The 11,667-nt window shown below is 42.5% G+C and overlaps 1 protein-coding gene across 1 annotated transcript; it reads right to left on the minus strand.

Moving 5' to 3' along the window:
* Window positions 1-2,228: 2,228 nt before the first annotated feature.
* Window positions 2,229-9,546, minus strand: LOC118776863 (transmembrane protein 233). Its single transcript, XM_036527470.1, has 3 exons — window positions 9,090-9,546; window positions 4,765-4,899; window positions 2,229-4,370 (listed from the first exon to the last, which is right to left on the minus strand). Exons 1-3 carry the CDS (start codon window positions 9,267-9,269, stop codon window positions 4,359-4,361), a joined length of 327 nt encoding a protein of 108 aa, XP_036383363.1. The 5' UTR covers window positions 9,270-9,546; the 3' UTR covers window positions 2,229-4,358.
* Window positions 9,547-11,667: the final 2,121 nt, after the last annotated feature.

Raw genomic sequence — 11,667 nt, forward strand, 5'->3', positions numbered from 1 at the left:
ATTCCAGAGAATGAGACACTCACACAGTATTTTCACACAAGCATAAACATATAATAAAAGTTTGTTGATTGTTTGCATAGACCTCACATTTTGAGGTGGATTAGCCCACAACATAAGGGAAAGGTGTCTTCTAGAGTTTTAGCCTTTAACTTTTACCATTTCATAACAGTTTTTTTTTGATGGATTGACTTATACCTCCTTGTTTTTTTTGCATTAAAAAAAAACAAAACAAAAAAAGTCTCATTAATATGGAAGTCTTGTTGCCTCCTGTTGTGGAAAGGCCTAAAAAACACCTCTGATAATGGTTGCTGACTGCACCCCCTTTTGATTTTGATATACAGGTGACCACTGGTTAAGGAGATACCAGTATTAAAGCTGACCTGTAGAATCATAGATTATGAATGGACATGGTAAAATATGTAATAGCTGTTATCTTTTTTTAAGTATATGGAGCCACTGGTAGTCTTATTGATTTTTTTTTGTATGCAATAACTCTAAAAATGTGTCAACGATCACTGTATTTTTTAACAGGTTGTCATCCAGGTCCAGAAGTCCCACAGCAACCGCACCTCATCCTTTGTAGCCTACTGTTTTCCCCTGTTGAATCAAAGCAGGTTTCATTTCAAAGTAAGTTTTAGTAAAGACGAGTGTAGTCATTGGAGATTCAACCATTACTGATTTTCAGCTGCCATTCTGGAAATCAGTTGCCAGTCTATGAATCTTGACTGAATCTCATTAAAAATATCAAATCACACACAGCTCTATTAAAAGAAAAGTCGTAAAAGTGATTGAAGATGAAAGAGTAGTCGTAGCCTATTAATCAAAATGAAAGGAGATGGAGTCATGTTACATTCCTAAAAAAAAAAACATGATTCGAACCTAACCATAACATTATCACATAATTCAAAATAATAAAAAAACAAGCATATAATCAAAAGCATAACTAAAATGCCTCTTCCCATTTAGATCACTAGTTGATGCTAAGCAACCGACGCCTTGATACCCTGTGCCTCGCTGTCGGTTGGATCTTTGCTTCCGGCGCGTTCTCACGGCTATCCTGTTTCTATCTGTCACAACCGGGCCATATTATACTCTGGGAATCATGTCACGTATCTGCGGCAGCATGAAAAAAAAATGTATACACACTTATATAAACACAGACAGAGGTGCGAAAAGGGGAAAGCAGTGTGGTGGTGAACCACCTGAGAAAGGGCCAATGTGAAAGGCACAGTGTGTTAAAAAGTCACACCATCATAAACCACATGCAATTTCCGAAGGTTTCAGTATGACCTTGTCCTTTATGGTGCCTGGCAATTAAAATCTGAGTTGAAATGAGCATCTGTATTGTATGTTTGAGAAATCAGAGGGATCACTCAGACCAGGGACTTTGATGCCATAACAATCAGCATCTTCATTCTTAACATCATCATCATCATCCTCACCATCATCGTTATATAACCCAGGTACATTAATTTTTAGTTTATTTTGAAACGTTTGTATCACCACTGCAGTGTCTGTTCCTTTCGTCTCAGAACTGGCAACAGGGGGAACATCTCCTCTATATTTAGCTGGTGCTGGCGATAAGATTACAATATCAGAATACAGGATCCTTAAGACTCGGCAGATTGCAGCTGGTGTGAAGGGAACTAGGGAACGGAGGGAGAGGGGGCAAGAAGAGCCATGGCCAGGGAATAGCAATCAGCCAGCCTCACCGTCAGCATCTGTCCCTGTTCGTAACTCCGCTGACACGAAGAGGACCATGTTACACCACGCTCTAACACGTCACGCATCACCAGCATAAAACAGTGCGCTACAGAAAGTGCTCCGGGTGTGTGTGTGTGTTTGTTGCAATACTGCTACAAGTTGACTTGAGGAGGATCACTTCCAACAGTCCTTGGTCCAATAAATCCAGGTTCATCCAACAATCAATTCTTGGCCCTACCTGCTACTCGTGAATTATGAACCTGGCTCAAATAGAGCACTCATACTGGGGAGGAGTACTGAGTTTGCGCTTTGTGATACACCTTGTGGTTGTAGGAGCTGTCAGTGCATCTGCAGTGGGTGTCGTATTTTTATCACCACATTTGCCATTTTTCTCCTCTCACGTTACTCAATTTCTGTGTACTCCCTTCATTTTAATAGTGCCTATAATAGGGCCAATAAAGAAATGAGGCGTGTCTTTCAAGCCTAGGTTACTGTAATGTCATACTCGGCTTGCCTTTTATTAAAATACATGGCATTTGTACAAATTCTTTAAATCAGTAATCACTGCCTAATATCTTACAATACATATAGTCACAAATACAACAGCAATTGGCTTCATAAACAAATGAATAATCAACTATGCATACATATATGGCAGGTATAATTATGGGACACATAAAAAGCAAATACATTTGAGACTGATGATTATTACTGAGGCCCAAAGGGCCGGTCAGTCCTGGCAGTTCTTCCAGATTAGAGCAAGTGGATACCCTTTCACCAAACTGACATCCAAACTGATGATGGAGTCCAAAGTCTGTGAGCCAGACCATCATGAGCACCCAAGAAAGAGTTTATCTTTGCACAATCCCAGTCCTTTGGAGAATCAGGGTGTCAGTTTCTTTGACAAAGATGGACTCCTCCAATTTTTGTATTTGGAAAGACCATCAGGTCTAAGAAATATGCACGTTAAAAAATTCTGATCCAATTTTTTTACTTGAAAAGGTAGCAGTCACCATACAAGCTTGTGATTTTCAAAATGTTTACTTAGTGTGATCGTAATTTTAAAACCTTATGATCAGTGTTTTTGCTCCCATTTGCCACTTTGGTATTACCAAGATGGCTGTACAGTCAGTGTTTCTATATTTTGGGCAGCAGACCAATAACTTCTCAACCAATATGTTTGCTCTTCAAGCACCAGATAAGAACCATTACAGCAATATATTACTGGAAAAGGTAGGGGCTCTTAATTCGAGCATAAACCATGAATGATAAGGGCCTAATGGGAACTCAAAATCAATACCCATCAGCTCAGAGATAGTGTTACTCATGTCTCAAATTGCACAATATCTAACACTAATTATAACAATTAATTATATCAAATTAAAGGCTATATGTCCTTTCCACCACCACCTTTGTTCTGATGTTAAACACCATGTAAGGACGCTTAAGCTATGTGCCCAGCTTCCAAACGTTGGGGAATTACGGGAGTACATAATGGCCCAATACAGGGGAACCAGCTCCACGCCCTCCAACAGGAAAGTGCAATACCAGTAGCGCACACCTTTTCAGAGTATGCAAGAACACAAGCCTGTAAAAAGGGGGAAGGCCGTGTGACAGACATGGCGGCCTGCGGTTTTAAGAAACATGCCTGTGTGTTTTGAAGGGGCAAAGAGTGTGTTTATGTGCTTTCGGCAGAACTTCAGCAGCAGGGGTGAACTAATAACGTAGAATTTCTTCATACCCGCTAAGCTGGGCCCTCTTCATGAACTTAGAATCCAGAGGCCAGTTAACGAGGGTACGAGTGGAGGGACTCCGTTCCCCACCTTCTCATGGTAGCCCTAATGAAAACCTCTCTCTAAATCTGTTTTTACCAGTACTAAACTTGCACCCACATGTGCACACGTGCACACACACACACACGCACGCACGCACACACACACACACAGAAGAAACAATTAATGTTACTCATTTCTGCACCTCAAATCCTACTTCTGATGTATAAATTATATACTTGTATTCTTGACTATCTTATATCTTACAGAACAGTGGAGTTTGATTACTAATCCATTTGAATTAAAATCTGATCAAAATGTCAGCGTCCTGTCTGTAAGCTTAACGTATAAAACTCACATCTTGATAATAATAAATCAGCTTAAGTTTCTAAAATGTATACAATGTGTCAGAAAACTGTGATAAATGAACTACGGTATTCAAAGTTACATGATACCCTCACAAATATACTGCCATCAAAAATGTGAGAAAAACTGTGTTCATCTGCTGTGTTTTGTGGCAGTCAGTACACGGTCCTACACAGATTAACGTACAAGGACGGTGTGTTAAGACATCTTAATGTAGAATCTCCCTGAATTCTGGGCCTTTTACATTTTTTTCATGTATATGCTGGTAAAGAAATGATTATCATCACTGAATCCTTCTACAGACACATGTGAATCTGGGAAATATAGACTGTTAAGGAACTGAATTTTGAAAAAGGGATTGATTCAAAAAAGAAAAAGTGGTGGTGGCTCTGGAGAACAGATGCTCTGATTTTCTGTCCGGGTGCCCATAGATTGCGAGGGAATCCGTTTGTCTGCCTGAAGAGGGTCAGCTCTCTTCTTCAGATCTTTCAGGTTCAGCATGTGTTCCCCCCAAAATCAGACAACATGCTGAGGATTTAAAGAAAAACACAAAACATATTAGATTAAATTACTCCTTTTACAGTCAAAAATGCACAAAAGTGTCATCACAAAAGGGCACAGACTTACTAACTGTGTTTATAGGACTGTAAGAAATCAGGGTGTGTGCTTTCAACTTATGTTTGCTGATTACGAGATCCTGGGGTTGGGGGAGGGTTTTTTGAGATGCTTAGACGCCATGTTATGAGGGATGGGATGAGATGGGGGTGGCACTACAGCAGATGACATCTGAATACATCCTGGAAGCATCCTGGGGGCGTTTGGGGGTTGCATACATGTATAGGAATGACACAGCCGTGGTAACAGAGAAGCTACTGTAGGGCAGTGAAGGTGAACAGGACACCTGTCACGGCAGGGATCTTACCGTGGTGAAGTGCACAATGCAGTAGATGGCGATGAGTACTAGGCCGATGATGATGGAGGCGACGCCCAGGTGGAGGGCTTTGCGGCCCAGTCGCTGCGAGCCCTCATAGTCCCCTTCATCGTAACTGCTCTGGGACTGCGGTCAGAGTGTGTGACAGGGGGAATAGAGGGGAGGGAGAGGGAGAGAGAGAGAGAGAGAGAGAGAGAGAGAGAGAGAGCAGGAGCATGGGGGTTAAAGAGAGAAAGGGTGGGAATGAGGTGGCGGGTTTGGAGTCGGACAAAAGGACAGCAGGGGTGACAGTGAGATGAAGGATGAGGAAGAAGAGGGGGAACACAAAGAGAAAGACGGCGAGGTTATAGATCACATCAGAGTCAGGACATTACATTACTGCCATTTAGCAGATGCTCTTATCCAGAGCGACTGGACTACAATTTTTACATATTATCCATTTATATAGCTGGATATTTACTGGGGCAATTAGGCACCTTGCCCAAGGGTAGAGCAGCAGTGCCCCAGCATGGAATCAAACCAGCAACCTTTTGATTACGAGTCCTGCTACTTACCACTATGCTACACAGCTGCCCATAAGACACACGGGGACAGAGTCAAAAAGAGCGAAAGGCCCACATGATAACATCGGAGAAAGCTAGCCACAGAATTAACAGGGTTCGGCAAACACTGATAACGGTCATGGCAGTCCTCGTGAGCATCAAACCGGGAATAACAGGTCAGTGTTTACAATCACCCCGCAACTCACTACTTAACATGCTGTCCAGCTAAGTGAAGAGTGACGCATAGTGATGATGCCATCCTCCATTCCAGCACGGTGGGGGGAGATCGTAGTACAGACGGTGAGGGAGAAGACCAGATCTGTCCGGTGCTTCTGATCAACAGAGTGGTCCTGTAACTTTGGCAATAAACACTTGATATTTATATCGCCTTTTGACATTCCTTTTCTTTGCCGGACCCCCGCAAGCCACGCTTATGTTAAGCAATCGTGCGAAAGGGTGGCAGATTGTGCTGTGATTTGTGATCCTGTTTCATGCAGTTGCGAGTGAGTCAGTGCAGTCGGGGGCTGAGCTGAGTGGAGCAGTCATCCTGAAACCGAGCTGCTGCTCTGAAAATCACAGCTCTGCCTTTTGGCTTTGAAAAGGGGGGCTTCTCAAATCTGGCGGCTTTCTCTCTGCTCTTCAGTGTGTCAGAGGGCAGATTAGAATGAATGATCTCATATTGATAAAAATACTATTTAAAAAATAATAAATTAAAAATTTTAAAGTCTCAGCAGCACTTCTGAACTGTTATACAATATCACCTGTTTTTGCATGCTGTAACTGAAAGGAAACTGGATTGGATGTCTGTGTTCTTTTGTAGTGGCCAGTTAAAGAACTGCCATTTCCCCCCTCTTTTTCCAAATAAGTCCATCTGGCAGCGGCGCTGAATCAGACTTGGTTGAGATGTTTCTTGTTGAGACGTTTCTCACTGATCAGGTCTCGGGGGACATGACAACACACAAGCCACCGTCCTGTTGAACTATAGGAGCATACAAACTTATTCTGCCTCGCTGGGCATTAGCAAGCATGTGTGGGCTGGCAGGGGGTGTTTTAGGGTAACTCATGCCACACCCCATCCCGGAACAATCCACATAATAAGACAAGCATTTTGTACCACGCTGCGACACCTGCCCTCTGGTCTTACAGTAAGAGCTCATGGATGGAGTGGGCAGAAGGTGAGCAGAACAATGATGAATCAGACAGGAAGTCAGTGGAAGGGGGTTTTCCCGTTGTGATCAGGCCCCTAGTGCTGAATGAGACGAGGTGTTCTCAAAGCACATGGGTGCTAACTGTTTCAGCAGTGTGACCCTGCAGGAAGAACATCTTATTTTCTTTGTTGCTTCAACTGCCTGGTCGACAAGCCTAAGTGATAACCAGACTGTAGACCAGGTAAGATCGCTGTTAGCAATGTGTGGTTAATCAGTAATCCACCAAACTTCACAAAAGTCAGCATAAAAACACTTCTGCACACAAGCATTTGTTTAATGTTGTGATGATTCGTGTGGCAATCATTGTGCAAGTCAGTGATTTGTCTGTTCATAGATTGACATGTTTTTAATGGTATTTTTAAAAACCACAAAACTGCAAGAAACAGATCATTACTCCTACACATGGATGACAGATTACAAATTTAGACATGATTCCATACTCCCTAATGGCCTGTTTGTTGGATACATTCTAACCGCTAACACCCACTCCAATCACACTGTTATCAGTTTTCAGCCATGCTGCTAAATATTGCCATCCTCCTGACCGCAAAAGAAAAAAGAAAAAACACATGGCCACTGTCAAGTTTGACCTCCATGTGTGCTGAGATCTGAAATGAGAACAAGTGATAAAATCCCAATCGCAAGCGCTCAGGTATTTAATCACCATATGTTTTTCTCATCACCGAGTCCCTTGGAATAGGTCTGTCGCCCCCTGGTGTTCGGTACCTCATGGGGTTCTCTGAGACGTTACTGCCGGAGGGAATATGAGTGCACGTGTGGGCACCGGCCAGGGGCGTGACATGAACCGGGAGCACGGGTTCAGATGAAGACAAACCGCAGACGATTTCAAGATCAAACAGCCGCTGAGCTCGACGAAATTGGCTAGGTGGTCTCAGCTGTATGTGAATCACACTCACGACAGAGGCTGCACAGTCAAACGCTAATCTCATTACTGAACTTCCCTTCTGAAAAACATTGTGATTATCACTCTAATTCCCAAACTCCCCTGCCTTCTCAAACCACTCCTCTATCATAAACACCCCTTACTTTTATTTTTAATAGAGAGTGAGAAGCGAGAATTATTTACTAAGTAGCCATCCTTCCAGACTTTACCTTTATCCTCCAAGATTATATTTGATATTTAATCCCAAATCTTTTTTTTTTACATATTCTTACATAACAATTACACCTATCACAGGATTTCATCACTTTGTATACTTTAGGTGGACATTTCTTAAATTAGACAAATCTGGCCTTTAGTGTTCACAACCTGTCAGCAGTAACGGATCAGCGGTGTGGTACAGTGGCAAGGAGTCAGGCTCATAACCCAAAGGCTACTGCTGTTTTACCCTTAGGAAAGACGCGTAACCCAGATTGCCTCTGTAAATATCCAGCTTTATCAACAGATATTATGTAAAAATTTTGATCTATGTATATTGCAAAAAGTAACGTGATGTAAAATCATCACAGGGCACCTGAGCTTTCCCTCTTGTCCAGCACAGCAACGCTACGGCTTGTACATTTGTGGAAGTCGGTGCATGCTGAGCCCATATATCCGCCCAATGAAATCGACCTAAGTGTCACCTATGACAGTGCATATATATCGTCAGCATATATGTGACACAGACAGAACTGAAACCTGAAATGGGAGGTCTATTTTTAAAACTTATGGGACCAGGGCTTGCAGACTGCAACTGACTTGACTATGTATGTATTCACAGTAATGTACATTCTTCAATGTGAATGTCATAGGCATACAGGAACAGGAATGGCAAAAAAAGATAAAAAAAACCACAAGTCAATTTCCTGTGAGATTGTCATTTGTCTATTTGGCACATGCTCTCACACAGAATGAATAACAAAAAAGTAGATAAGGATACTGCAGAGTACAAGATGCAACCGCCTCAAAGAAAGACAATGCTCATGATAATTACTAGTTTTTGGATTATTATAGCAGTTTTTTGCTTTGCAGCAAATGAAACATATTTCTCACTATGACTCTTAACAGACAGATGCAAGTCATTGCATCTGACTGTGTAATTGCCACTGATTTCAGCTGTCAAAACAGGCCATTCCTGAGCTCTCACGTTAACATGTATTATCCTAATAGGATATTCAATCTGTCAGGCTGATTTGGCTGCTGGCATAATAATGCCCTCTGACACTCTTTTTTTACAGAAGGTAATGATCTGTGGTGAGAAAAACATAGAAGCCATGAGAGATCACTCAACCTATCTTGCTGAACTTGAACATGACCAAGGACTTTCCATGACTCTGATATGATGTACATAGACAGTAGCACTGGTTGAGAGTGCACTTTCACATACACATATAAGGAAACAACTTACAAAAAAACGGTGTCCAAAGTTGAAAAATAGAGGTGGCTTGCATTAAAAAGGTCCCTTTTGAATAGCAATATCACAAACCTCACAGCTGAAATCATTCAGTCGTTACCGAAGCCGAAGCGCTCAACAAAACATCGCCCCACGAGAGTAACGGTCAATTCTCACAACGGCCCCAGCTGACAGTGTGAAACATCCATTCAACGCCTGTTGCATACACTCACCATTACAGAGAACACCAGGGCCACGATGTTGACTGGGTAGGCCGGGCAGAAGCAGGTGAAGATTGTGAGGGCCAGGTAGTTGCGCAGAGGGGGAACTCCCTGGCCTTCACCCCCCAAGCCATGGTCCGTGCTTACACCCAATGGGCTCTTCACATCTGACCGAATCACCCCGTGAGACATGGGACCGGATGTAGACACCAGAGTCAAAAAGAAACGGGGATGAGAATAAAAAGAGCAAAAAACAAACAAATAGACAAACAAAAAATGGTCAGAAAAGAGGGGCTAAAGTATCAAGAAAGAAGGAGGTCCAAACAAGAGTAAAGTCTGGGTTGCTGTGAGAGAGGAAGGCAAGGAGAGCTCTGAGGCAGAGCTGGGAGATGACCTAATTAGTTTTAGGGGTGAATACTATCCCCCTTCAGAGGCTAGGAGAGAGAGGGAAAGAGAGTGAGAGAGAGAGAGAGAGAGCGAGTGGTTGAGAAAGAGCGACAGAGAGGGAGAGAGTTAAAGTGAGAGAAGGAGCAAGACAGGGCTAGACAGAGTGACAGAGCAAAACAAAGTTCAAGAGAAAGTGTGACACGGAAAGAGGAGAGGTAGGAAGAGCAGAGGTGAGTGAGAGATAGAAACAGAGACAGAAAGAGGGTGCGAGGGAGTAAAAAGAGGAAAGCGAGAAAGAAACAGAGTAGGAGAGTCAGAGAAAGTAAGAGATAGAGAGAGAGAGAGAGCATGAGAGAGAGGGAGAGAGACACCGGATCAGTAAGGGAGTCTGAGAAAGATTCAAGTAACGTGGACCGGGTCCAAAGCACAGCGAGGGACATGGTGGGTGGGGGAAGGTGCACATGCCTGTGAAGCCGTTCACGTGTTGGCCTGTCAGAGCCAGACCGTGGAGAAAAAGCAGGGGCTCAGTGATGATTCACACATGTCTTATGGATTCATAACCACTTGCTCAGGTGCCCTGCCCTGTGACCAAATTACTCAGAGAACATATCTGAGGTCTTATATTTAGTGCACTTTTACCTCAAGCTCTCTGTGCAGATTGCAAAAAAACAGAATGCCCAAAAGTTCTGGTGTTCTGACCGGTCAGCAGCTACGCTGGAATTGTTTCTTGTGCAGATATGGGCTGTGCACGGCAGGGGAATGGTGGTTTTACAAACTAGATATGTTCTCAAACAAGAACTCTTGAGGCCATTGGTTTGGCGATTATAATCTTCCCTGAGATGTATAGAAAAAGAGCGGCCTATGTTTACAGGCAAAGTGTGCCGTCAGCTTTTTGTCGCCTCCGGCGGAGCTGACAGCTTCAGAGGTTTTGAGAGAAAAATGTGGGCAGGAGCCCTTCCAGCCGAAAGGTTCAATTCTTAAGATCATTAACCTTTAAACTGACTTTTTTAAACTGTCGACGCAGTCTCGGAAACATGTAGAAACATTTTAGCGCAGCCGTGTCTTAACCACCACGGTCTCATATGGTAAAATTGTGAATTTTATCATCTTCAGTGTCTTCATTCTCAGTCTTCAGTGCATTAATGTGTAAATTAGTTAATTTATTAATATCTCTGACGCTGGTGCGTCGAACCCCTGCATAGACTACATTATCCTGACATGACTGGAAAACTATATGTTATGTGGAATTTAAAAAATAGTAATAGGAAACATGCTTTCATATGTCAAAGGAAAGTGAATAAACTACAATACGTTATGATAAATCTGACAATAAATCAGACTGTCTTCACTAAGTAAATAGCCTAGGTGGATTTTAACTCTACAGGGGAACGCTGAGACGGATGCGATCATTTTTGTCGACAAAAGTCAGACGCCGTAAAGGAAACAGATAAAACGAGGTTAGCAGCGCTGTAACCTCAGTCTCGCAACACCTCGGATGCACGCCTTGCAAGTGTTGTACTGGGATCAACCACGTTTTTGTTTCTTTTTTAAAGAGCGCATTCACAATTATTTCTACAGTCTTTAAGCCTGGACAAGCGGTCTGCACGATCATACAATGTGATGGACTGATAACATGATTGGGTACAAGCATGCATTGATTTTTTTTCAGTTTATGTGTTTCTCAGGTAAGAAAAAAACCGTTATATTAACAGTCTGAGAGATTATTTTGGCATACCAATCAATACCCAAGGCTAGGCTACCGTACTAAATCTACTACGTGTCTAAAATTGATTATGAATAACCAGTCTCCTGTAGGGAACAACGATTTTGTCGTGGATTCTTTATTTTTCCTTCAGCAAGGATTCCATTAATAAACGGGAGGGACAGAAATATTAGTGGATGAGTATGCACTTTTAATTTTAAAAGATTTACATCAAAATAAATGAAACATTTTAAACAAATTCGCTACAAACATGTAAATGACCCTGTCCTCCTTACTCATCTAGCTCCAGGCCATGGTGCTGATTCTGCTACAGTTCATCAGGCGCCCGGACCCGTTAAAGTGAAGGAGGGCGGGAGTGTCAACTTGAGCTGTTTTTTAAGTGGCAACTTCGCAGAAACTGTCATAGTGAGTGTGGACTGGTACAAAGAAAATGCGTCCGTTGGTTTAGCTCAACGCCACAATATATCTGGAAATCAGAAT

This window comes from Megalops cyprinoides, chromosome 4 (genome assembly GCF_013368585.1).
Source record: "Megalops cyprinoides isolate fMegCyp1 chromosome 4, fMegCyp1.pri, whole genome shotgun sequence".
Lineage (NCBI taxonomy): Eukaryota > Metazoa > Chordata > Actinopteri > Elopiformes > Megalopidae > Megalops > Megalops cyprinoides.